General features: G+C 46.2%; 1 protein-coding gene across 3 annotated transcripts in view; it reads left to right on the forward strand.

The window, feature by feature from the left end:
• ABR (ABR activator of RhoGEF and GTPase) overlaps positions 1-26,013 on the forward strand; it is a 1,177,460-nt gene that overhangs the window by 948,424 nt on the left and 203,023 nt on the right. For all 3 annotated transcript variants that reach the window (XM_085649250.1, XM_085649252.1, XM_085649251.1), the window contains exons 15-16: positions 15,886-15,983; positions 17,169-17,300. In XM_085649250.1, coding sequence (XP_085505376.1) covers positions 15,886-15,983; positions 17,169-17,300 — 230 coding nt within the window. The remainder of the gene's footprint in view (positions 1-15,885; positions 15,984-17,168; positions 17,301-26,013) is intronic.

Genomic DNA, 26,013 nt, shown 5'->3' on the forward strand with positions numbered 1-26,013 from the left:
CCCAGACGGCAGCCTTAGCACGAGCTCATCCTATTATCACCGTAGTACACGATAGGGGAATCGGGGTTACTATGTATCAGATCACACAAAGACTATTAGTTGAGCACAACCTGTTCTTTAGTTCGAGGGGCTCTTTTCTCCCTCATTCAGTTACCACTTACCTGATCAGGATTAACATCTGTTCATGTCAAGTTGAATCTGACTAGAAGAATAGGCTATCCTCCTATACAAGGATACACAACACATGCTGACTCACAACAAGCTAAATACTTTATTTAATTGCTACATGCACACTCACAGAATACATCATATATACAACCTGCAAGGAAAGTAAAAGGTTAAGTTATACACTTCAATAAAAAGGGGTCGACATCACCTTAGTCGTATGTAGCCTGTGCTCAATGGTCATCTAGGTTCCCTTCTCGTCTGTGCCTCGGCTTCGCCTGGAAGTCACACCTCCGCAGTCGCGGATCTACTCCCTTCTCCCTCTCCGAGTCACTGGAACCTCTTCCTCATCGGCTACTCTCTCCTCTTTAGATTCAAGTTCATCATCTGTCTTCCCTGAAATAAGCAGTAGCTTTTCTGCTAACGGCCAGGTGCCGCCTATGGACTAGAAGCAAGTGCCAGTATCTGCCTCAGACTTTCACTAATATAGAGGTGGAAAATTCCAGCCCGTAACCTGCCGCCCACCAAATTCTTGTACCTCCCCGTACCAAGGACACGTTCCCAGCCGGCCGGCCTGATGTAGTGTCCTCGGCATGAAGAAAAATACAATCCTTCGATAAGGGCCGGCCTGAACCGGTTCTCTCCAAGCGAACAACACCTCATAACTAAAACATCACCCTCGACCTAGAAACTTTCCAAGCTGCCGGAGCGGAAAGAAAGATGGAGTCTCTCCCGTTTAAGGCCTACCAGGCCTGGATTCAGCACGGCTCCATGAAATACCCTCACTATAGGGCAGGTTATCCTTAATACTAACGAATCTATCCCCTAGGCTATGTATGTAAGCCCTGATCTATGGGGAGGAGCACAGGATCGTGTCAAAGTGTCTAATAAATAGGCTCTATTCACTACTCTAATCCTTAGACTTGGATGGAAAGAGACTGAAGTCATATTAATCGCTCTACAACACAAGAAGGCCGGGAAAATCGAGCAGTACACATGCATCCTATTGTTTCACCATTTCCAGCTTTATAAAGTGACACTAAAAATCCTAGCCTAAAATGGAGTTTGCTATAGTTTAGCATCTGTAATGCTCGGCTTGTGCCTGTGTGGGATTTTGGATTGTATAAGCCCAAAGCCCAATTATATAATATAAATAATAGTAAAGAATACTGGTAAAAATAAAATTGTCCTTGGGTAGATTTCAGAGATCTCCTTGCACAGTCCCATTGTTTAGGTTAAATTCTAACTTTAACCTTTGGACATCATGTGGCTGCTGTCGGAGTTCTCAGGTTGGCCAATGGCGTGTAAGCTGCATATCCAGTCCCAGTTTTACTTATGGACCCTACTGCTTCGCTTCTTTTCCCTTTATCAATGCTGCGCTATGTCTCAGAATGCGATGTAAAATGTCGGCCTGGCTGAGCTTCTCAAAGCTGATACAGCATAGCTTGTGACCTGAAGTTTCTTGAGCGATCGGTCTATCTGTCAGTTGTTAGCCCTGGCAATGTTGTCTTAATGGACGGTAATAGAGCAGATATAACCACATTCATAAAACAAGAATCTTGATCTGTTCCAGGCAGGTTTTAAACCTTATGGCATTCCATAACTTCGGGATAACCTTTATGTAGATTATTTCCATGTAGGATCATGTGTGTAAATTTATTTTATTTCATTTTGATGTGCTAAAAACTGTGCATCGTTGTGGCCCTCGTAAACATGTTTTGAACAACCTTGTCTCGAACATAGGCGTACGCATGCCACTGAAAGAAATATTGCATTATCTTGGATTTTATTCTAAAAATAATAAAGCAGATTCCCCTTTTTGTGGGAATCAGTGGAACAGTCCGTTCAAGAGTAGGCGCAGTGTTCAGGATTGTCAGTAATAAGTTGTCCGGCGGTAAGTGAATGCCGCCCGATGGCCAAGAATTGAAAATGTTCTGTTTTTAGATAAACCATTTTTTCACAGATGGACTTTGTGTAGTTTCCATGTGCATTTGTCAATAGACTAAAGTATTTCATTAATCTCACCTTGAAGATTTGTTATGACAAAAGGGGCAGGTGCTCGCTTTTACAAGCAATCTTGTTAGTGCTTTTACAAGCTATTTAGCAGATTGTATTTATTAAGGTACAGACTTTGGCCATAACGAAGAAGAAACACTGTCCCATGAAACGGATAAGTGTATTTCAAGGTCACCGTGACATCAGCCACTACCAGACTTCAGCACTTGTGCAAGCTGCGACTACACTATAAGAGTATCACTTGATTCTCTTTGGACCTACAGTACTTTCCCTAATTAATTCTGTGGTGCATAATCCAGGTAATTGGGTAAAAAAAATTCTGATGTTTACATATTCCCCTCTGAACTTTAAACTATATAAAGGAGAGCCAGCATCACACTGTCACCAAGAAGTGGAGACTTGGTGTAATACTGAGGAAGTAGAAAGATCACATACTCCTGACGACGACATAAAAATTACAGTCTCCGAGAACAATGCATCATTGACAAAGATGAAATACCAGGTAACATCTGGCAATGAGGATGAAGTCCTGCTTCTATCGCACACATCTGCAGAGACTTGAACAGCACCAATCAAATTCTGTCAGTCTAAAGTCCTCACATAATCTGAAGAATATAATACTGTAATTACACATAAAAAGCAGGGCTTCCTGTATTCCTTATCCTTGACATGACGTGAGCCGTCAGCAAAATGTGCAACACTTCCATAATCGGCTCGCTTCAGGCCCCCACAAACGGAATCCATGTCAGTCCATCTCTTTCTGTCCTCTACTGTTTGACATTCCACCGCTAAGCTTTTCCCACCAGACTCACTGGCTCGTGTTGCATGAGCATGACCCAAAATACTCAGAACAGTATTCTCTAACAATACATTAGTCCTCTAATAACACAGTGTACTAGGACAAACAAACAGCGGAACAGTAATACATATTCAGTTTGGTCACAGAGCTACAATTAGGAATTAACATGAAAACATCACTAGTGCACCCGCATCAATAAAAACAATTATAAACTAACTTTCCTCTACACTAGAAAATGCATGATGCAACTAACCAGTTTACTAACTATAACAACGTTACACAATAATAAAACTAACAATAACACTTACAGCTAACCCTGCAAAGTAACTCTGGGCTCCACTGAGTAGCGTACTATCCATTCTCAAAGTGCTGTAATGCCTCATCGGGAGTCGTAAGCGCCATATAGGTCTACAGTAAATCGCTGAGCTTTGCTTGCTAAACAGTTATCCCACAACTTGTAAAGATAAAGTGCTTAGCAAGAAAATATTGTATTTCATTGTTTCAGCAGGGTGAATGTTTTATTCTTTTCACAAAAGCATTGCTGCTGACTGGATTCCTGATTTATTGTTGCCTATGTCATGCAATTCTCCTGTACTCCAGTATTGGAACTTTCATAGATTCCCATGCTTGAATCATTCCCCGTCATCGAGATGGGAGTCCCCGGTATATATAAAATAGCAATAGAAACTATTACAAAAGAAGAAACCAGGCCTAGGCCCATTCTTGCTTTGTAACATATCTACCTCTTTTTGTAAGAGAGACCAAATAAAATGAACAACCAATCAGAACAGCCTCACCCTCTAGAACCTTCCTGAGAGACACTCAGACCCTCAGATTTTCTACTGTACGTTGTGCAAAGGAGTCTCCACTGAGTTCTGCTCAGTTTTTTCTGTTAACTTTATTCCTACAGTTTTGTCACCTGTTTTTCTTCAAGACCTGCTTGGACTTCGTGTCAAGATGTCTGATAAGGAGAAGAAAGCACTTTTTAAAGCTTGTGCAACTTGTGCTAAGAAGAGACTGTATGTGGAGGACAAGCACAAGGATTGTATTTACTGTCTGTACCCAGACCATAAGGCAGCAGACTGTAAAATATGCCGTACCTTTTCAACAAAGACTTTGCGAGACCGTGAGGGGCGTCTCTTGACCTGGCTCCAGAAGCTCAAGTCAAGGAAGGAACCAGTCTACAGTGACAGTGATGAGGCATCCTCTGCTACATCTTCTAGAAGGTCTGTAAAAAGGGGTCAGTGGTCTCTCTCACCTTCTGAAGACCATCCTGGTAAAGCCTTGGAAAAGACCTCTCATGGGTCTGAAAGGCGTAGTCCTGGCGAATCTCCTCACCGAGGTGTAAAAGAGAGGGAAGGACTGTCTACAGGAGCGACAGCTGAGAAGCAATCCAGCTCAGTTCCTCCATCTTCCACTCCAGCGGCTCCAAAGGCCTTCAAAAAGCCCTCATCTCTCTCTTCTGATGGTAAGACTGGGAAGAAAGTTCACTCGTCGACAACGCTGTCAACGACTCCGTCGACTAAGATGTCAAAGGTACAGTCAAAATCCTCGCCTCCTTCAGTTCTTGCTCCGTCAATAGGCTCGTCGACGGTGATTTCCTAGTCTACGCTGCAGGGTCCAGTGTCGCCGGCTTCGACTCCGGTGGTGGTTTTGTCGTCGACGACGGCAACCACGTCTACGACGACAGCGACATCTGCTGCTGTGGTGACAACGGTCTCGATGACTGCTCCGTCAATGGTGTCCATATCTTCGTCGATGACTCTCATCGTCGACGGTCCCGTCGACGAAGGAAAAGTTGTGATCTCTATCCGGAAGCAGCAGATTACGCCTGAGATCACTTCCCCTAGGACTCCTCTACCTCCTGCACTCCTCCTTGAAGAAGAGGGATCTGAGGAGGATGAAGGGCCGTATGGTTATGCAGATAGCCCTTCTCAATTGCACGTCAAGTGCCAGGACACAGACTCGGAGGGAGAATACGTAGAGGAAGAGCAGTATGATCCTCCCTTACGTTATCAGGAGGACTACCAACAGGAGATGGTCTCTACGCCTTCCTCCCTACTGACAGACGTGCAATTTATGCTGTTGGACTATAGATGGAGATTCCCATCACAATCTCCGGCTTCAGTTACGGTGCCAGCCACAGCTGTCCCATCTACACTGCCTTCTACCCCTCAATTGCCACCGCCTCCACCACTGCCCGTGGCTCCGGATGCGCCAACAATCGTCCCGCTCATTCAGGATGATACCTCTGATGAGGACCAGGGCAATGTCACTATACCTGATCCGGATGCAGAGTGGGATGACTATGTAATTCCTGATCCGGCTTCGCCTTCACCAGCGCCTGTGGATTACCCCTCTGCAGACATAGGGGGTTTCCATAATTTGATGGAAGGGCTGCTAAGAGATTTGAACTGCCCATGCTGCAGTCTGAATGTTTCCTTTATGACTTCAAGGAGCCCTATAAAAAGTTGGTACGGTCCATTCCTATAGTTGGTCACTTCTGGGAAGAGGGTTGGAAGGTGATTACTCCAGCCACGGTTATTCCGGTACTGCCTCGCCTTGAAAAGAAATATAAGGCTCCTGGCGATAGCCCGGCCTGTCTCGTCAGTCAGCCTAAACCGGACTCTGTCACCTCTCAGGCTGCTCAAAGAAAGTCCAGAAATCCTCCTGCTCCCCTCACGACGTCTCCAGATAAAGAGGGCAGACGCCTCTATAACACTGGCAAGAGGTTTTCCTCCATGTCCAGCCTGATGGTCAAACCTGCAAACTCCTTCGCTATACTTGGCCGCTACGATCGCAAGATGTGGTGCAACCTTTCCCCCTATCTAGATCAATTGCTGGAGGATGCAATAGTGGAAGCGAAGTGGATTCTTCAAGAGGGAGAGAAAACATCTTCTGAAGTCATCGATTGTGCAATGGACATTGCAACAACTGCGTTCCGTTCCCTTGCGGGGAAGCTGCTGTCCTTCGTCGACAAGGCTGGCTGTGGGCTACATGGTTTCGTTCTGAGGTCCAAAACAAAATCTTGGATCTTCCCTTCGATGGGGAGGCGCTTTTTGGGAAACATATTGATGATGTGCTAAGACATTAAGAAAGTAGAGAAAAGAACAAGGGGACCCGTTTTGGTAGCCTAGGGACCTCGGGTAATAACTTATTTTAAAGAACAAAGGTCCTTGGCATAAAAGGAAATAATTCGAATGTTTCAACATAGACTACAATGAGCACTATGGAGGTTCTTCCAATGTCCAGCCGGACAGAGGAATATTTATTCAAGTGAGGTAACAAGATGGGCAAAATACAAGGCACAACAAAGATGGCGAACGGCACAGTCCTGTACCGAGCGTTTGAAAAGAAGGTATAAGTGGTATAGATGCAGGAAGGAAACAACAGGCAAAAAGAGGGGAGAGAGCAAAAGGCGGCTTACATTTACATAATAATACTATGTAAGCTCAAACCAACAAACAGCACACTCATTTTGTCACAATGGTTAAATAGTGGTGTTTGTTACATAGGTCGACGTTTCGATCCCTAGCTCTCAATACTAAGGGATCATCATCAGGACTAGGAATTGAACTGTTGCCTGATAGAAAGTGTCAAGGAGCCTGTAGGGTAGTAAGACAGGAAAAAGGAACAACAAAAAATTGGTAAATAAACAATAAAGCAAGTCCACCTTACTGCGAACAAAACTGGTCAGGAGACCGTTAGAGGGGTGTAAAATTCCGCTACGTGAAGAGGGTGAGTGCATGTACATGTGAGGGTACACATGCGGAAGGAAATGGCAGCGTTGTTGCAGTGCAGTGCAGTGACGCACAAAGTGAAGACAAGACCAAGGAGGTCAAGGACGGTGAGGAAACAGGTGGGGACGTGAAGAGTGCCCGTATGGATCAATCAGAGAAGATGCTAACGATGCGTGGTCTGTCATTGCGGAAATTACAATTCGAGAAAGATGCTAACGACGCGTAACCCATTAGACAAGGAATGGATGTGTGTCCTACCGAGAGAGGAGGGTGAAAACAATGGTGGTGGGACGGAGGGGGTGGCGCCGTGCTGTTGGGAGCAAGTTAGTGCTGACGAGGCGGGATCCGTGTGAAGTTAAGGGAACCGGGTTCAGGTGTGAAAGGGGGGGGGGGGGAAAAGGGGGGGCGGGGTGTGTGCTAACCTGGGAGCCAGCTCGTAGTGGAACTGGGAAGGCTCGGTGAATGCCAGGGGCAGCTCAATGGGTGCCTCGAGTTCGTCGGCAATACGTGAAAGCCTGACGAGGGCGTCTGGAACAGCCAACCGATCAGGAGGGCTGGAGCTGGAAAAGGAAAGGATAATGTTGACGGGACCCCAACCAAAATCGACTAGTAAGTTCCGGGGCCGTCGTAGGAAAGGGCTTACCTTATGAATAAAACCAGGGCGCAAGGGGCCAGAACCGAGTGTTCAAGGGCCTGCGGTGGACAGTCTATGCAGCGGAAGGGGCTGCCAGACAAGGCGGGACCGGAGCTGGGAGAAAGTTAAAATAAGGAGATTATATGGGGGAGCACATAGTTTGCGCTCTGGCGGATGGCGTGTGGATCAAGGCTTACCTCTCAATGAGTAGCTGGCGGCCGGAGGAAGCACGGGTCTGCTTTTCCGTTCGGCGTGATAGCAAGGAACAAGCGGGACTGTGGGTGTTTTAAGGCGGGCCCGGGGAGTGGGCGAAAGCAAGGGAGGACTATGATGGGGATCGGGAAAGGCCGGCGGCCATGATGGAATGGGGAGGAAGGTGAGGGGCTACGTGAGCATGCTTTAGGAATAGACAATTGTCACTGGAAGTTGACAAACCGTAAAACAAAGGGACACATAATAAAAAGAACACAATTGACTTGGAGGTTGATGATAGCAATTGTCAACAAGGGGAAAAAAAGCAGCTGAATATTATTTGCATAATTTTACAAATCAGGTTTAGGCATGGAGTCCCAGCGGGGGTAGTCATGCCAACTTATAGTGACTGGAGCGAGGAAAACAGGTGATTCACAAATCGCACATGATTACAGTAAGGATGTCCAGTCTTCTGTTCTATTGAGTCCAGTGTTGATAGAATTGAACAGAATGATTGTCTTAAGTTCCTCTCTGTTTAAAAGTTGAGCCATGTTGCCACCTCTTGGAGGTAACTTCAATGATTTGAGTACCGTCCAGCGCAAATCGTCCTCATTGTGGTTGGCCTCAGTGAAATGTTCAACCAGGGGGGCGTTCTGTGTATTGCATCGGATACGGCTTCTGTGCTGACAGATTCTGGTCTTGATTTTTTGGGTGGTCTGTCCGATGTATATCTTCAAACAAGGGCATTGGATAAGGTAAATGACATTGCAGGAATTACAATTTGTGAAAGCTTGACAATGCACTGTAATGTTATCAAATGTGAAACTTTTTCCTTCAATGGTGAACACACAGACATTGCACGAACCGCATTTGGAATGACCAACGATGGGGGACAGACCCCAACTGGCAAGGAGGGTAGTATTGGGAGCGACAGGTAGTGCAGCCCTGACTAGATGGTCCTTCAGATTCTTGCTTTTTTTGAAGGCAAATAGTGGTTTATCAATAGTGAGATTCCCTGCATTTAGAATGGGCCAGTGGTGTAGTATCGCTTTTCTCAATTTGTTGGATACCAAAGAGAAAGTGGTCACACAGGCAATTCTCTGCAGTTCTTTTTTGGGTTTAGGAGTCAAAAGCACCTCCCGGGGACAATACCAAGCTCTTTTTGAAGCATTTTTTACGATTCTTTTAGGATAGCCTCTGTCTTTTAGTTTGGAGGCCAAAACAGCAGATTCTCTGAAATAATCAACCCTACAGGAGCAATTTCTCCTTATTCTCAAAAATTGAGAGTAAGGCAATGAATCCCTTAGAGCCCTAGGGTGATTGCTGGTGTAGTTTAATAGGGTGTTGCGTTCTGTGGGCTTACGGAAGAGGCGTGTGAGTAGTTCACCATTGTCATGGAAAATCGTAAGGTCTAAAAATGCTATGGAGGCGGTGTCAGTGGTGGTAGTGAAAGATAAACCAGAGCAGTTGTTGTTCAGCCAGTGTAAGAATTGGCGTAGAACATCGACGTGCTGTTTCCAAATGATGAAGATGTCGTCGATGTATCTACGCCAAAACACGATGCCTGGGAAGAACGGATTGGAGGCAGTCAGAATGACATTAGTCTCTAATTGGTCCATGAAGAGTATTGCCAGATTTGGGGCAAAAATGGCCCCCATTGACGTGCCTTTGATCTGCTGGTAGAAGGTGTTATTGAAGCTGAAAAAATTACGGGTTAAGCAAAGTTCAAGAAGCTGTAGTATGAAATTGCTGGGGACAGCATGTGGGCTGAGAATAAGGAGAAATTGCTCCTGTAGGGTTGATTATTTCAGAGAATCTGCTGTTTTGGCCTCCAAACTAAAAGACAGAGGCTATCCTAAAAGAATCGTAAAAAATGCTTCAAAAAGAGCTTGGTATTGTCCCCGGGAGGTGCTTTTGACTCCTAAACCCAAAAAAGAACTGCAGAGAATTGCCTGTGTGACCACTTTCTCTTTGGTATCCAACAAATTGAGAAAAGCGATACTACACCACTGGCCCATTCTAAATGCAGGGAATCTCACTATTGATAAACCACTATTTGCCTTCAAAAAAAGCAAGAATCTGAAGGACCATCTAGTCAGGGCTGCACTACCTGTCGCTCCCAATACTACCCTCCTTGCCAGTTGGGGTCTGTCCCCCATCGTTGGTCATTCCAAATGCGGTTCGTGCAATGTCTGTGTGTTCACCATTGAAGGAAAAAGTTTCACATTTGATAACATTACAGTGCATTGTCAAGCTTTCACAAATTGTAATTCCTGCAATGTCATTTACCTTATCCAATGCCCTTGTTTGAAGATATACATCGGACAGACCACCCAAAAAATCAAGACCAGAATCTGTCAGCACAGAAGCCGTATCCGATGCAATACACAGAACGCCCCCCTGGTTGAACATTTCACTGAGGCCAACCACAATGAGGACGATTTGCGCTGGACGGTACTCAAATCATTGAAGTTACCTCCAAGAGGTGGCAACATGGCTCAACTTTTAAACAGAGAGGAACTTAAGACAATCATTCTGTTCAATTCTATCAACACTGGACTCAATAGAACAGAAGACTGGACATCCTTACTGTAATCATGTGCGATTTGTGAATCACCTGTTTTCCTCGCTCCAGTCACTATAAGTTGGCATGACTACCCCCGCTGGGACTCCATGCCTAAACCTGATTTGTAAAATTATGCAAATAATATTCAGCTGCTTTTTTTCCCCTTGTTGACAATTGCTATCATCAACCTCCAAGTCAATTGTGTTCTTTTTATTATGTGTCCCTTTGTTTTACGGTTTGTCAACTTCCAGTGACAATTGTCTATTCCTAAAGCATGCTCACGTAGCCCCTCACCTTCCTCCCCATTCCATCATGGCCGCCGGCCTTTCCCAATCCCCATCATAGTCCTCCCTTGCTTTCGCCCACTCCCCGGGCCCGCCTTAAAACACCCACAGTCCCGCTTGTTCCTTGCTATCACGCCGAACGGAAAAGCAGACCCGTGCTTCCTCCGGCCGCCAGCTACTCATTGAGAGGTAAGCCTTGATCCACACGCCATCCGCCAGAGCGCAAACTATGTGCTCCCCCATATAATCTCCTTATTTTAACTTTCTCCCAGCTCCGGTCCCGCCTTGTCTGGCAGCCCCTTCCGCTGCATAGACTGTCCACCGCAGGCCCTTGAACACTCGGTTCTGGCCCCTTGCGCCCTGGTTTTATTCATAAGGTAAGCCCTTTCCTACGACGGCCCCGGAACTTACTAGTCGATTTTGGTTGGGGTCCCGTCAACATTATCCTTTCCTTTTCCAGCTCCAGCCCTCCTGATCGGTTGGCTGTTCCAGACGCCCTCGTCAGGCTTTCACGTATTGCCGACGAACTCGAGGCACCCATTGAGCTGCCCCTGGCATTCACCGAGCCTTCCCAGTTCCACTACGAGCTGGCTCCCAGGTTAGCACACACCCCGCCCCCCCTTTTCCCCCCCCCCCCCTTTCACACCTGAACCCGGTTCCCTTAACTTCACACGGATCCCGCCTCGTCAGCACTAACTTGCTCCCAACAGCACGGCGCCACCCCCTCCGTCCCACCACCATTGTTTTCACCCTCCTCTCTCGGTAGGACACACATCCATTCCTTGTCTAATGGGTTACGCGTCGTTAGCATCTTTCTCGAATTGTAATTTCCGCAATGACAGACCACGCATCGTTAGCATCTTCTCTGATTGATCCATACGGGCACTCTTCACGTCCCCACCTGTTTCCTCACCGTCCTTGACCTCCTTGGTCTTGTCTTCACTTTGTGCGTCACTGCACTGCACTGCAACAACGCTGCCATTTCCTTCCGCATGTGTACCCTCACATGTACATGCACTCACCCTCTTCACGTAGCGGAATTTTACACCCCTCTAACGGTCTCCTGACCAGTTTTGTTCGCAGTAAGGTGGACTTGCTTTATTGTTTATTTACCAATTTTTTGTTGTTCCTTTTTCCTGTCTTACTACCCTACAGGCTCCTTGACACTTTCTATCAGGCAACAGTTCAATTCCTAGTCCTGATGATGATCCCTTAGTATTGAGAGCTAGGGATCGAAACGTCGACCTATGTAACAAACACCACTATTTAACCATTGTGACAAAATGAGTGTGCTGTTTGTTGGTTTGAGCTTACATAGTATTATTATGTAAATGTAAGCCGCCTTTTGCTCTCTCCCCTCTTTTTGCCTGTTGTTTCCTTCCTGCATCTATACCACTTATACCTTCTTTTCAAACGCTCGGTACAGGACTGTGCCGTTCGCCATCTTTGTTGTGCCTTGTATTTTGCCCATCTTGTTACCTCACTTGAATAAATATTCCTCTGTCCGGCTGGACATTGGAAGAACCTCCATAGTGCTCATTGTAGTCTATGTTGAAACATTCGAATTATTTCCTTTTATGCCAAGGACCTTTGTTCTTTAAAATAAGACATTAAGAAAGACACGGAGACTGCAAAATCCTTAGGGTCTCTGCAATAACACAAGGTTCCCTTCCATGGAGCCAGAGGAAGAGGTATTGCTACCTACAGAGGGGGATACCAGCAACAACGGTATTCTCCATATGGATCAAACTCTCAATCTTACTGCCCGAATTGTAACCAACGGCAAAATCAATCATCCTCTTTCTCTGGATCGAACAACAGAGGAAGACAAGGACGCCAGGGTCGGGACTCCTCTTAGCATCAATAGCGGCTTGCTGGCTCTTACCACTGTCCCGTCTCCTCCTGTAACACCAGTGGGAGGCAGAATCTCCATCCAAGCCCCCTGGCTCCACTATGTCAAAACATCTACGTTTTCTACGTTTGGAAGTCCATCAGATGCTCCTGAAAGGGGCTAAAGAGCCGGTTCCTCTCTCTTAGCGGGGAGAAGGTTTCTATTCCCGGTTCTTCCTGGTCCGGAAGACCTTGGAAAAGTGACGCCCTATTCTAGATCTGAGGGAGATCAACACCTATCTCATCAAACAATCATTTTGAATGGTTTCTCTGAAACACATCCTTCATCTTCTCAACTCAGGGGATTACATGTCCACATTGGATCTAGAGGACGCATACTTTCATGTACCCATCCATCCAGCCCACAGGAAGTTCCTGCGCTTCACAGTAGCCAAGAGACATTTTCAGTTCAAGGTCCTGCCTTTTGGACTCTGATCTGCTCTGCGGATCTTTACAAAAGGACTAGCTCCCGTGGCAGGGTTTCTCTTACAAGGACGACTGGTTGCTGGAGACTTCGTCCAAGCACGTGGCAGAAGAATCAGTCGCGGCGTGCACACGCCTTTTCGACAATCTCGGACTGACGCTCAGTACGGAAAATTCGACTGTCTCCATCCAGAACAGCCAGATTCCTGGGAGCCATTCTGGACACGTCCCTCAACAAAGCCTTTCCGACCCTGGAGAGGCAAGAAAAGCTGATGGCCATGGCCCGTCTACTGCTAAGAAGACAGTCCCTTTCAGTTCACCTCTACAGGTCCCTCCTAGGGTCCATTTCCTCCTGCATTCCTCTAATTCCTCACTGCAGGTTATGGATGTGCCCTCTCCAGGAAGAGCAGGACTTGCAGTGGCGCCAAATCGACGGATCCTTGGAAGACAAGATCTGCGTTACCTTGTCCATCAGGGACGACGTGTCATGGTGGACGAACAATGGAAACATTTCTCAGGGCCTCTCCTTCAAGATCACATCCAGCTCCTCAGATAATAACTACAGACACCTCGCTGGAGGGCTGGGGAACGGTCTTGCAAGACCTTCACGTAAGCAGCCGTTGGCTTCCCCAACATAGTCTTCTACATATCAGTCCGTTGGAGCTCAGAGCAATTCGCCTAGCCTTGCAGGCTTTTCTTCCGCTGATACAGCAGTCTGCAGTTCTAGTACGAACAGTCCGTATGCTGGCCATGCATTACATAAACAAGGAAGGTGGCACCAAATCTCATCTTTTGTCACAAGAGGCTCAAAATTTGGGAATGGGCGATCCAGCAGGGGATATCGCTCAAGGCAGAGCATCTCCCAGGTGTTCTCAACGAGACGGCGGACACGCTGAGCAGACTGAAATCAGTCAGCCACGAATGGGAACTAGACCAGTCCACTCTGGAACAGGTTTTTCGCCTATAGGGCAGGCCGTCCATAGACCTCTTTGCCACACCGGAGAACAAGAAATGCCGATTTTGCGCAAGCAGGCTTCACCATCCGGGATCATTGGTGAATGCGCTTTTGATGGCCTGGTCAGGTGCATTTGTTTACGCTTTTCCCCCCATTCCGCTGATGCCCAGGCTTCTCAGCTCATGGCAGAACCTTGCAAAATGATTTTGATAGCTCCTGCGTGGCCCCGCCAATTTTGGTTCACAGAGCTACATTTCCTCTCCCTGGATCGTCCACCTCCGTTGCAGCCGAATCCTTTGCTGCTGACAATGTCCCAGGGCTAAGTCCTGGCTCCTGAGCACTGAGAATTTCTCGGTTTGACCCTTTCAGCAGAATGTAGGAATGTACTTTCACAGGCACGAGCCCCAAGTACCAACAAGACATACCAGTTAAAGTGGAAACGTTTCTGCATTTGGTGCCAACAAGAGGGTATCCATCCTTCTTTCTTCTGCACCGCATGAAGTTCTTCCTTACATCCTTTCATTAGCAAAAGCAGGGTCAGCTCACTCATCCATCAAAGTTCATCTGGCCACCATCTCTCGCTTCAGATGCACATCTTCTGGTCCTTCCCTCTGGTCGGCAAGGATAATTAAGCAGTTTCTCAAGGGCCTTTTCAGAGTCTTCCCTCCAGTCAAGCCTCCGCCTCCTCTTTGAAACCTGAACTTGGTTCTCACCCACCTCATGAAGCATCCCTTTGAACCTATTCACCGGGCGGATTTGAAATTCCTCTCCTTGAAGGTGGCTCTTCTGCTAGCCTTGACTTCAACTAGGAGAGTAGGTGAATTGCAGGCTCTCACCATTCAGGAATCTTTTCTCCAATTTAAAAAGGGGACAATGATACTTCGTATCAACCCAAAGTTCATACTGAAAGTGCCTTCAGACTTTCATTTGAATGAGCCAGTCATACTCAAAACTTTTTTCCCTCAGCCTACTACTCCGGCAGAAAAGGCACTCCACTCGCTGGACATTCAGAGGGGCTTAAATTTCTATCTTCAACGTACTAAGGCCTTCAGGAAGTCTCCTCAACTATTTGTATCGTTCAGCGCCCCTCGTAAGGGGTTTCCCCTTACCAAGCAGGGGATTGCTCGTTGGATTACCAGCTCAATCCAGTATTGTCACAGAGCAGCGGGCAAGCCCCTTGAGGGTTGGTTCCGTGCTCACTCCACGAGGGCGATATCTTCTTCGACATCCCTCTTTGACGGAGTTCCTATCCGGAATATCTGCAGGGCAGCAACCTGGAGCAGTACTCCTACGTTAACAAGACATTACTGCCTGGATTCTTCAATGCAGAGTGACACAGCAGTGGGCCAGGTAGTCCTGAGGAACCTCTTTCTTTGAGTTGTGAGCTTTCCCTCTCTACCCTCCTTCCGTTTTTTCTACTTCTCCTCTTTGCACATTTTGGAAGTCTATTTGCTTGTTTCTTCATTGTTTTTCCTTGTGTACAAATGTGTTTATTTTCCATTGACTTTGATGTTAATGCTTATATCGATTGAATAAGAAATCACAGTTCAAAAAATGCGCTCATAACTGCTAGCTACTATGATTCAAGCATGGGAATCTATGAAAGTTCCAATACTGGAGTAAGAAAACCAGTTACTTACCTGTAACTTTGGTTCTTCAGTATTGGAAACTTTCATAGATTCCCATGCGACTCACTCTCCTCCCCTGGGAAAGCTCAGCCTTCAGCAGATTGTTATGCTGTTAAACTACGGCTACGAAAATCTGAGGGTCTGAGGTTCTCTCAGGAAGGTTCTAGAGGGTGAGGCTCTTCTGATTGGTTGTTCATTTTATTTGGTCTCTTTTACAAAAAGGTGAATATGTTACAAAACGAGAATGGGCCTAGACCTGGTTTCTTCTTTTGTAATGGTTTCTATTGCTATTTTATATATACCGGGGACTCCCATCTCGACGACCGGGAATGATTCAAGCATGGGAATCTAGGAAAGTTTTCAATACTGGAGAACCAAAGTTACAGGTAAGTAACTTGTTTTCCTTCTAGTGCTGACATAGATACCTTTACAACTCTTTAAACGGGGTTCAATTAAAATTCAATCATCTCTGCTGTTGTAATTTCAAACAGTGCAAGCCAATGTGTGTAATTATTCAGAGTTTCAACAGTGTGTGTCATGTACCTAGAATTTAAAACCCTTGGTTGCTTTCTTTTCTCTCTTCTCATCTGTAGATCTTTACTGCACACTGGAAGTCGACTCTTTTGGTTATTTTGTCAGCAAAGCCAAGACCAGGGTGTTTCTGGACACGACAGAGCCGCAGTGGAATGAAGTAAGTGAGATATCTTACCCATAAATAAAGTCAATATTCCACAGGGAGAAAAGAGTATATGATCAGGAAATTGCGGTCCGGTACAAAGGGTACTAACATGGCAGAGTTAGCAAACGTAGCTAAAGAATACAAATTCAAAAACATATGGGAGAAGTCTATAGGCACTGATAGGGCACAAATCCCGACCATTTACTTGGAATCAGAAATGCAGTGAAGGTATCTGGAGAGCAGAGGAGCAGGTGGACATTATATCAGGAACACGAGGAAAGTTACAAGGGGACAAGCGGTCTGAAACACATGAAGGTTCTGAGGCTCTGGAGAGCCAGATAACTTGACTTCGATACACTGACTTAATATGTGGAATTACTACCTCTCTTGGTTCCTAATGTTTGGGGGGGGGGGTGATTCCTGTCCCCTACAGTTAAATATCATTTTAGGCACACGCCTCACAAAACTCGAAGTTTGCCCCTCGATATCAGAGTTTTTCTTTTGTAACGGTGTCAACCCTGTAAATTGATCGGATGTTCGAATGCAAAGCAAGGAACATACGCTGTGGTGTGCTAACGGATCTTGGATAAAGAGGCACAGAAGAGGTATTGAGATGTGGGCGAGGGGACACTAAGTGACGACTCCGATTCATCTTAATTAATGAATCATACTCCCAAACGTCATCTGACGCATAGTTTGCGCCCTAGCCTAGCCACTTTTTCAAGGCTAGAAATGTTGAGTTGCTGCACAAAGCTCACTCGGCTACTCTCAGGTTGCAAAAATAATTTGCAAGGATCTACTGGGAGTGCTGAAAGTTGAGAAAACTGACCGGTCACTAATCAGACAGGGGTTTTTAAATGGTAGTAACTAATTGGGAGTAATGGGTCAAGAAGGGGAAACAGAGTAGAAACACAGAGGGAATAGTAAATTAAAAGTTAATTAATAGAGTCTGGGAAAATTGATTAGATGGCAGCAAGGAATGAGAGCCCAGATGGACCTGAATGTGTTCTGAAACTCGGATCTAATTCAGGAACTCAAGGTGCTTGCTAAATGTTGTCTGATGTTTTGAAAAATTGCAAAAATAGACTGACCATCATAGCTGTAGCAGGGTGACTATCTTTGCAGTAGCTCTCGTTTCATGTCCGGATGCAAACATGGGTTGCCTCTACTGATTGCGTCTTTCTCTTGCTTACATAGGAATTTGAGATAGAGCTGGAAGGCTCGCAGTGTTTCCGGATACTTTGCTATGAGAAATGCTATGACAAGACAAAGCTCAACAAAGATAACAACGAGATCGTGGACAAGATCATGGGGAAAGGACAGATCCAGGTAAGGCTCCTTGAGAGAAATGAAAGTTGTAGGAATCCAATTCATGGCTCTGGTCGCTGTATCCCTATTATTAAATAATAATCTTGTTCATTTGCCTTTAACCTCTGGGTATCTGTTTGGCTAAGGGGAAGATTGATTTGTGAAAAGAGTGTAGTAAGTGATTTGGCTATAATAAACCGGAACTGGAATCTCTTGCAAAAGTTCCAGCTGGTGTGTGAACCACAAAATGCAAACGCAAGTTTACAGTGAGTCCTTGCACTGTGCTGTGATTCTCGGCTTTGGGAGAGAGTTCCACAGTGAATGATTGATTGTACGTCTTTTACAGTCACTCTGGAAAGACAGTATGTAGGTGTGCCAGATTGACACGTGTATCCGTATTGTGTGATATTTTGCTCTTTGTATAAACCCAGATCTCAATTGGGTTCGGCGAAAATTTGATGCAAATTTGACTCTTGTTTACTATAGAAATGGCACCGCCCACTATAATTGTTCACATGTCTGAGAGGGACAAAGAAGAAAATGGTACAGCAGTAAGGAAGCTCTCACCTTGTTAGGATGTGCCCACTTAGGTGTGTGCTCTGAGAGGTGCATTCTGGAACAAATCCGAGCTTCCAGCTCGCGGTGTTCTCTGGGGTGCTGTGCGGCGTGAGGAGCTCTAGTTCCAGGGGATACCACTGAGCACTATTGCACGGAATAGACGCCTGGTGACAGGAGCTGCAGGGTAGCTGCCATTGCATAGACCAGTTCTTAATCATGCATTTATAGGGTAAGCTCCAGTAAGGTTTGGGGGAAACGTGGACAGTGCTTGGATTAGTTGAGCACAAAGAGCAGTTATTAGTCCTTTAAATGTACCCCGGTTTCCTTTAGGGCCAGCCTGCCTCTGAAGAAACATTTATATCTGTTAGTAAGCTCCTTCGAGAGAGCGCTTTGTAACGTGTATTGAATGCTTATGACAGATCACCCAGTTTATAAGGGAAGGTCTGAAATAGGGAGTAAATAGTATCGGTGCCTTCCAATAAGCCCTCAGGGCCTAGTTCTTTAAGAGAGCGCAGCCCTGAACGTTGTTCTTCAGTGGCCTTGAAGGGACCTGACCACTTTTTTGCCACTATCTGTCTACACCCAGAAGCCATATGGCGGCACCGGCGCCTGAAGGAAGAGAATGTCTGCTGGACCAACCCTTCAGACTCTTCTCTCCTATTCTGTGTCCCAGCTCTACAAACCTGTGCACTCTCAAGCACCCCCTGCTACTAAGAAGCCACAGCTGTGGCCGGCATTGTATATTAATAGAGACAATATCCCCTCCGCCTGTGTCTCCCTGCTCCCCCTTACTCCCCCTTACTCCCATAGTACGTCAACTTAACTGAGCTTTAACCCGAACTTGGCAAAGCTGCCTGGTGCTCCAAGCAGATTGTTCTGCAGATTCAATGAGAAGTGTCGACAGTATAGGCCATCTAAACTCCGCCTATAGATGGGACTGACAATGTAACTAACCGTGGCCAGAGGATGCTGGTCTTCGTGGAGCAGACTTTAGCTCAGTTGTCATTTATAATTAAGAAAAAAATAATAATAAACCTCTGCATCCGGAAGTGTGACTGATATACAGTCGCTGAAAGGCACAAGTCATCAAGTATTGTTGGCTCAATATGGACAGGATTGGTCGCTTTTGATGTTTAGCCCTTTTGTTTCCTTTCTGATACATCAATAATAGTGTAAGGTGGGTGAAACGGCTGCGACAACGAATTTCTTTGTATAACTGGGGGACATTGGCAACATTTTATTTTTTTCCTTTTTGGAAGAGGGCAACGGGGTGAAAAAGGCTTCAGCTTTTATGTTCCTACAAATGGGAACAAACCTCAACTGATCCTTTTAAATGAAAATCCATTCTGACATCTTGATGGTCACTTTGAGGTTTGAGCACGGAGCCCGGCAGTGTAGGGAGCCTTGGGACAGACAGTGTTATTATATGTCATGTTCTAACAATCTCCGTGTCCATCCGTGCTTGGACTCGCTCATTGAGCATCCGTGACTTCCCTCGCCCAATGCCATCATTGCCAGCGGTATCTTTGCAACAGCATCTTCAGCTAACACTGCAGACATCCGATTGTGCACGTTGATAGGGACACAGTCGTCCAGCTCCAGGGTTTTCGGTCTCCTTTCACATGCTGGATGAAATGTTGCCTATTTGGTTGTGTGCTGTGTCATGGCCCTTTGGATGCTGCATTGGCAATACCGGAAGCGGAGCACACCTTCTTTGATGTTGCATTCCTCTGTTCATGAAAAATTAAAAAATGCAGCTTCTGCCTTCGAAAGAGGAATAAAATGCAACTTGCCAAAGAACTAAATTGAGAGCAACACATGTTTGAGCAACAAGGCAGAACAAGCATTTGCAATGCAATAGGTCTCGCATTTATAAGAGTTTGAGCTATTGGCATTGTAAAATAACAATGCCTTTTATTTATGTTTTGGTTTTAAAACAAATAAAAGGCATTGTCATTTACAATGTCAGTAGCATAAATTCACATAAAAACAGTGTGCGGCGTGCAGCAGTGTGCGGCGTGCAGCAGTGTGCGGCGTGCAGCAGTGTGCGGCGTGCAGCAGTGTGCGGCGTGCAGCAGTGTGCGGCGTGCAGCAGTGTGCGGCGTGCAGCAGTGTGTGGCGTGCTGCAGTGTGTGGCGTGCTGCAGTGTGTGGCGTGCTGCAGTGTGCGGCGTGCAGCAGTGTGTAATGCAGCAGTGTGTAATGCAGCAGTGTGTAATGCAGCAGTGTGTAATGCAGCAGTGTGTGGCGTGCGGTAGTGTGCGGCGTGCAGCAGGGAAGAAGAGAGACATCCACTGTAAGCAGCCAGAGGATGAGACAGTGGAGCAGAGAGGCAGGCATCAGATCACCGACAGCCACACGATAAGACAGGGATGGGATGAGAGATCGAAAGAGAGGAATGGGGCCGACAGCGCAAGGGGCCGACAGCGCAAGGAGCGAAAGATGGATGGGAGATGCAGTCAAACAGATAAAATGAGATAGGGGAATACAAGCATTGTGAATAGAGCGAGTTAAGAAGAAATCCACGCCAAGCAATCAACACCATGAAAAGAGACAATAGGAGAGCGACAGAAGCAGGGTGGGAGACAAATGGACGTGAAAGGGAGACAATAGACAGGAAGAGCAGAAGAGCGCATGGAGGGAGGCAGTGACAGGAAAGGAGACAGATGGATAGTGGCAGGCAGAGACAGGGGGACAAGTAAAGCAGCAGGCTGTGTGTGCCGTACAAAGAGACAACAGACAGCAGGAACAGTCAACAGCCATGTAAAGACAAGATAGCGGCAAGGAGACAGGCAGGGAAAAGGATCACCAGGGACAGGGAAAAGACAGACCAGAAGACGGACAGGAAAACTTACGGAAAGGGCAGAAGTGGAGCATGACTGATACCGAAAAGGCATGCAATGCAGACGGGGAAAGAGCACAGAGGAAGGCAGGGCGTGGGGCAAGAGGAGAACCCAAAAGAGAGGGATAGGAACAACAAGTCTACATTACGCATCAGGCCGGCCAGGAGTTTTCACGTGAATCGGGTCTCACATAACCGCTCCTCGTCTTTTAAAATACATATAAGAATGAATTTAATCATTTTCTATGGCAGAAAAGGGGAGCGGACAACAAACTAGTTAAAGTTTCCTACGGATTTATATTTTATGTATATGGTAAAATCGACGGTGGTTTCTTGTTTAAAACCCTTTAAGTGTCATTGCAGCCATTACATCCATAATGCGGAAAGTAGCGCAGTGAGTGAACGGTGGAAATGTTTATCATTTTCTCTGAAACTTCTTTATTGTAATAATTGGCATACTATTTTTGAAAAAAGTACCTAACAAACGGCACACCCGTAAATAACATAATTTGACACCTGGGTACGCAGCTCGGACAGTCTCCTGAGCGCCATGCATGGTTCTACGACTATGCCATGCTTGCCTCTTCCGACATAGCGGGTTTTCCCAACTGAGAACAAAATGGATTTGTTCCTTTGGTGGGGGGAGGGGTTGTTTTTCTTGCGTCTAACTTGTCAGACTGTCTATTAAGCAGGAGCCTTAGAAATGCCTAATTATGCCACTGGCACAGACGGTGTCCCATCCAAGAGAATGCTCCAGTTTTAAGTAGTTTAAAAAAAATATTGTCTAAGAGTTAAAGAGCGAAGGGGCGTCAGTGTGTTTTTTTTATGTATTTGTATCTCGAACGGAAATGCTGATCGGAGATGTTACAGTCCGAATTTTTAAGTTTCACATTTGCTGCTTGACAAAACAGATTAAGGCGCAGAAGGGTGGAGCGTAAAGGGAATACAAAATAAATAGTGATCCGGGTGCACTTTGACCAAATGATGTCTATGGGGGAAGGAATGCTTCGATGCCGTTTACCTAAAATGAACAAGTGAGAAATCAGGAGACAGGAGGAGGAGACTGAGTGAAGTGGAACATTTGGGGGGGAGGGGCGGGAGGGTGAAGAACAAAGGAGAAGCCCTGAGGCCAAAGTTTACCTTAGACAAGCGCGCACTGAAGTTGACGAGGAGGGAGTGGGAGGGGGGAGTGGGGGCGGACACAGTGCAAATGGTGTGCACTTTGAAGTCCTCAGTGGCCGCGCGGCTCACTGACGGACATCAAAGGGGCCGCGAAGTGATCAGGCAGTGCTTTTCAGGCTGCCAAATGGTGCGCGCGGCCGGCGAACATGCACTGTATTTGGAGGCCTGAAAAGCACTGTTTGCACTTCCAAAACTCGCTTACTATAAGTCTCGCCAGAGCAGCACTAAAGCGCTGTCTCAGGCGAGACCTAAAAAGCAGCTTCTTCAATTTAATATTCCCCCTTAAACCGAGGGCTAGCTCTCAGAAAGAGCAATAATAATGCAGCGACCTGCGTTTGTCAACTAAAGGGTGAATGTGAGACACCCAGCTTATGTTTCACAAGTATGCATGTTCACACATCTTAACTAGTGGTGTTTACTTATTTGTTTATCGTTTACCATCTCGACAGTTTCTAGTCCGAGCAATTTAAGCGTTTAGTCTGGGGCTTCAGAAGGTGATCCATGGAGTTGAAAGATCTTGCCTTCACCCTGGCAAAAGGACACTTGTTTGCCCATGCTGCCCTAACACCGCCAGCCGCCTCCCCGCCGCTCTCCTTTGTAAGGATGATCTGCTTACATGAACAGGCAGTGAATGATGAGAAAGTCACTATGTCCCAAAATAAAACTTTCCATGCTTTCCTGTGGGATATTTGTGCAGTGTGCCCTCCTAGTCCTGACCCCCTTCCTCGCCCTGGGAAAGTTCTCTCACCAGAGCTCGCTAAAGGGAGGGGCAGAGATGGAGGAGACAGACGAACAGAAATTAGAAAAGAACCATGAAAGAAGATTCTGTGCACGGAGGATGGAAGTTTTCGGTCACCTTATAGGTGCTGCATATATGTGTTCCTCAAATCTTCCCAGAATGTTGATTAGAAAATAATCAAATTGATGTATTGGTGGCTCTATCCAGACTTTCTTTGTTCATATATCTCTGGAATAGCTCAAGCTTCATTGCATCTTTAGCCAGACCCAGTGTTTAGGAGTATTATTTTTCTTTCAAAAGTTTGTAAATGCTAAAGTCCATCTCTGTAGACCAGCCTTCTTTGTTTTTCATTCAGTGATAGTATAGTTGTGTGCATAGTCAGGGAATTCACACATTTGTATGTGGACATCTGCATGGCTACCTCCCGCTGGCTGCCTTGGATCTCTCTTGTCTCAGGGTTTGCAAAATTTTGATTCATTTAGCATCACTGACGGGTAGGTGACGGGTGGACGTGACTTGAGTCAACCTTCTAAGAACTGCGTGCTGTAGAGAGACAGCACAATAAATGCAGCTTTTCAAAGTGGGCCCTTCAGGCAACCACTGACCACAGCACGAGTACCCCCGTAACCTACCCCTGCCTCCTTATTCTCACCCTGTGTGGAACACGACCTGCTGTGCTGCATAAACCTCCCATGTGGAGGTGGTAGTGTAAGGGGAAGGGGCACATGGCACCGGTTTCTGCCTCAAATATACTAGTGATGCTGTAAACCGCTCAGGATGCGTTTCTGATGCCTCTTTGTGTTCATAAAAGCTGGTTCATTCCTTTCTAGACAAGTACCTGTGCAGAGTCTTACCGGTAGGTACTTCAGGTGAGATTCAAAAGCAGTTTTGTATGAGTAATGGTGACTCTCCTATGCTGTGCTCTCTCCAGATATGTCGGGGCATGACGAGCATGGAAAAAAAATAAATTTACGCGGTCTCATTCTCCAGAGTCCAGCTAAATTCTACGAAAGGTGCAGCATTCCCTGAAGTTCCCTAAAAGTTATGATTTTCTGAACTCTACTTAATGAGGTAGTGCTGGCCTTAAGCAGCAGGACATGGGACACTTAAGATTGAATTGTTTCTCTCAATGCCCCGCCTTTAGCCGTAGAAACATTTGTTATGTACAGTGATGATGATCTTACATAAATCAGGGCTCTGGGAAAATATACTTAGGGTGGCCCTGGCTGAATGGCATTGTCATAGTGTATCCTAGGGTGCCTCCGACGTGGGACTCTATTGGTCTATGGGTTTATGATGTAGAGGCAGGATTTTTAGGTCTCGCCTAGCGAACGCAGCGCATGTGCTGCTTCTCCTTGGCGAGACTCTATTGTCGTCGCTTTCGTTCGCGAAGGGAGACAAACCATGTGCGCGCCCGGACAGGCGATGTGCACGCGCATGGCGTCTCCCAACGCACGCTTGATTTATTACGGCTCGGCCGCTCGCTCCCTCTCTGCGAGCACGGGGTTTGCCTGCTCGCGTTTGGTTTTAAAGGACTGTAAAAAATGGAGCCACATTTCACGGATTTCCTGCTCTGGTTCTGGGCTTTTTAGTAAAAAAGAATAAATAAAGTAACAGGAAAGAAAAACAAGTAAATAGAGGTAGGTGTTGAGTCGCGAAAAAGCCATAAATTAAGTGCGGTTTAGATGCACTGCGATTAGCTGGCAATTAGTCTTTTTCCGGCACAGAGGTGTCTGAGATAAGAGGTGAAGCTGCCCGTCAAGTGTGGAGCTAGGATTCCAGCTCTTCGGCCCGGGTCCAAGTTATGGGAATGGTTTAAAAACGGTAGAGGTCGGTGTGAGAGAGCGAGAACCAGCGCAAAACACTCTTTTCTTTGATACAGAGACTGACGAGCATTGAAAGGGTGTGATGCACGCGAGAAAGGGGTGATTACAAAGGCATCGAAGGAGAACTTCATGTGCTTCATGTTTTAATAAAGCGCCTGGCTCGCCACACATCATATAAATCCTCGCAATCAATCCTACACAGACCTCACAAACGCACAGGCATGGCCGCACAAAAACACAGTGGCACAAACAAAGGATGCACTCAAAGAAACGCCAATCAGACACGTGTGCGTAAGCGTGTACAGGGACACCATGGCGACAGACACGTGTGCATAGGGACAGACATGTTGACAGATGCAAATCTGCACCCAGACAGACGGGGCGACAGAGTACACACGACGAAAGACACAAGTGCACACCAACAGACCCAAACGTGCGCAAAGACATGCAAACGTGCACGGGACAGACACAGCAACAGTTGCAAAAGCGCACAAATTATATAGACCTCCACTGAATCAGAAGCACAGAGGAGCGTAAAGCGCAGCACACACATGGAGTCAAGCTCACACTCACAACTACAGACAGACAGGCAGACAGGGAAAGGATGACTAACAGATACAGACAGGCTGACAGTCACAGAGGAACGTTTTTAATAACAGCCAGGGTCACACAGACAAGCAAAGGGGCACACATCTAGAAGTGCAGACACAGGCATGGATGAAAAGAGAGTTTTAGATACAGTGTTGGATACGCACATACATGCACACAGACATAGGTCTGGACAGACATGCAGAGGTAGGCATGCTCGCCGCTGCAGACTGCCAGGAGGAATCGGAGACATGCACAGGGAGAAACAATGGTAATACACAGAAAGTTAGACACACAAACAAGTATACACAAGTTGACTGGCTTCGGATAAACAGTGTGGAGTGGGGTGGTGGGGGCACAGGTCAAAAAGCAGACAAAACCAGGAAACAGACAGGGGCCTGCCAAAAACCTACACACACGCACGCACCAATACACACACAAGCACAGCCACGCGTGCACTTCATGCACTGCTATGTGGTTTTAGGCAGCGCCGATACACAACTCAGCGGAAGAGCAGACATCTCAGGTACACACAACCAAAGAACAAGCATTTGCAATGCAATAGGTCTAGCATTTACGCGGGTTTGAGCTATTGACGTTGCAAATAACGCCTTTCATTTTTGTTTTCGTTTTTAAAACCTAAATAAAACCCACTGTCATTTACAATGCCAATAGCTTAAACTTGCGTAAATGCGAGACCTATTGCATTGCAAATGCTTGTTTTATTAGCAATTGGCTGAAAGTTTAGACATTTGCTTGGTAGGTTCCTGGACAGGCTGGTACTCTGCGTTCCTTGACTCTTCTCCCGATCAGACCTACCAAGAAAGGTTGATCAATGTATAAACGGATGAAAGTTCGAAAATAAACTTTACAAACTGCTACTGCGTCATAACTAAAATGCTCATGAAGTTTTTCTTTTACCTATAAAATATTATTCCATTTTATGGACGTACACCTCCAACAATTCCATGCGTTATCTCAAGGGCACTCTGGTGCAGTA

Source organism: Triturus cristatus, chromosome 3_2, assembly GCF_964204655.1.
Source record: "Triturus cristatus chromosome 3_2, aTriCri1.1, whole genome shotgun sequence".
NCBI classification, from domain to species: Eukaryota; Metazoa; Chordata; class Amphibia; order Caudata; family Salamandridae; genus Triturus; species Triturus cristatus.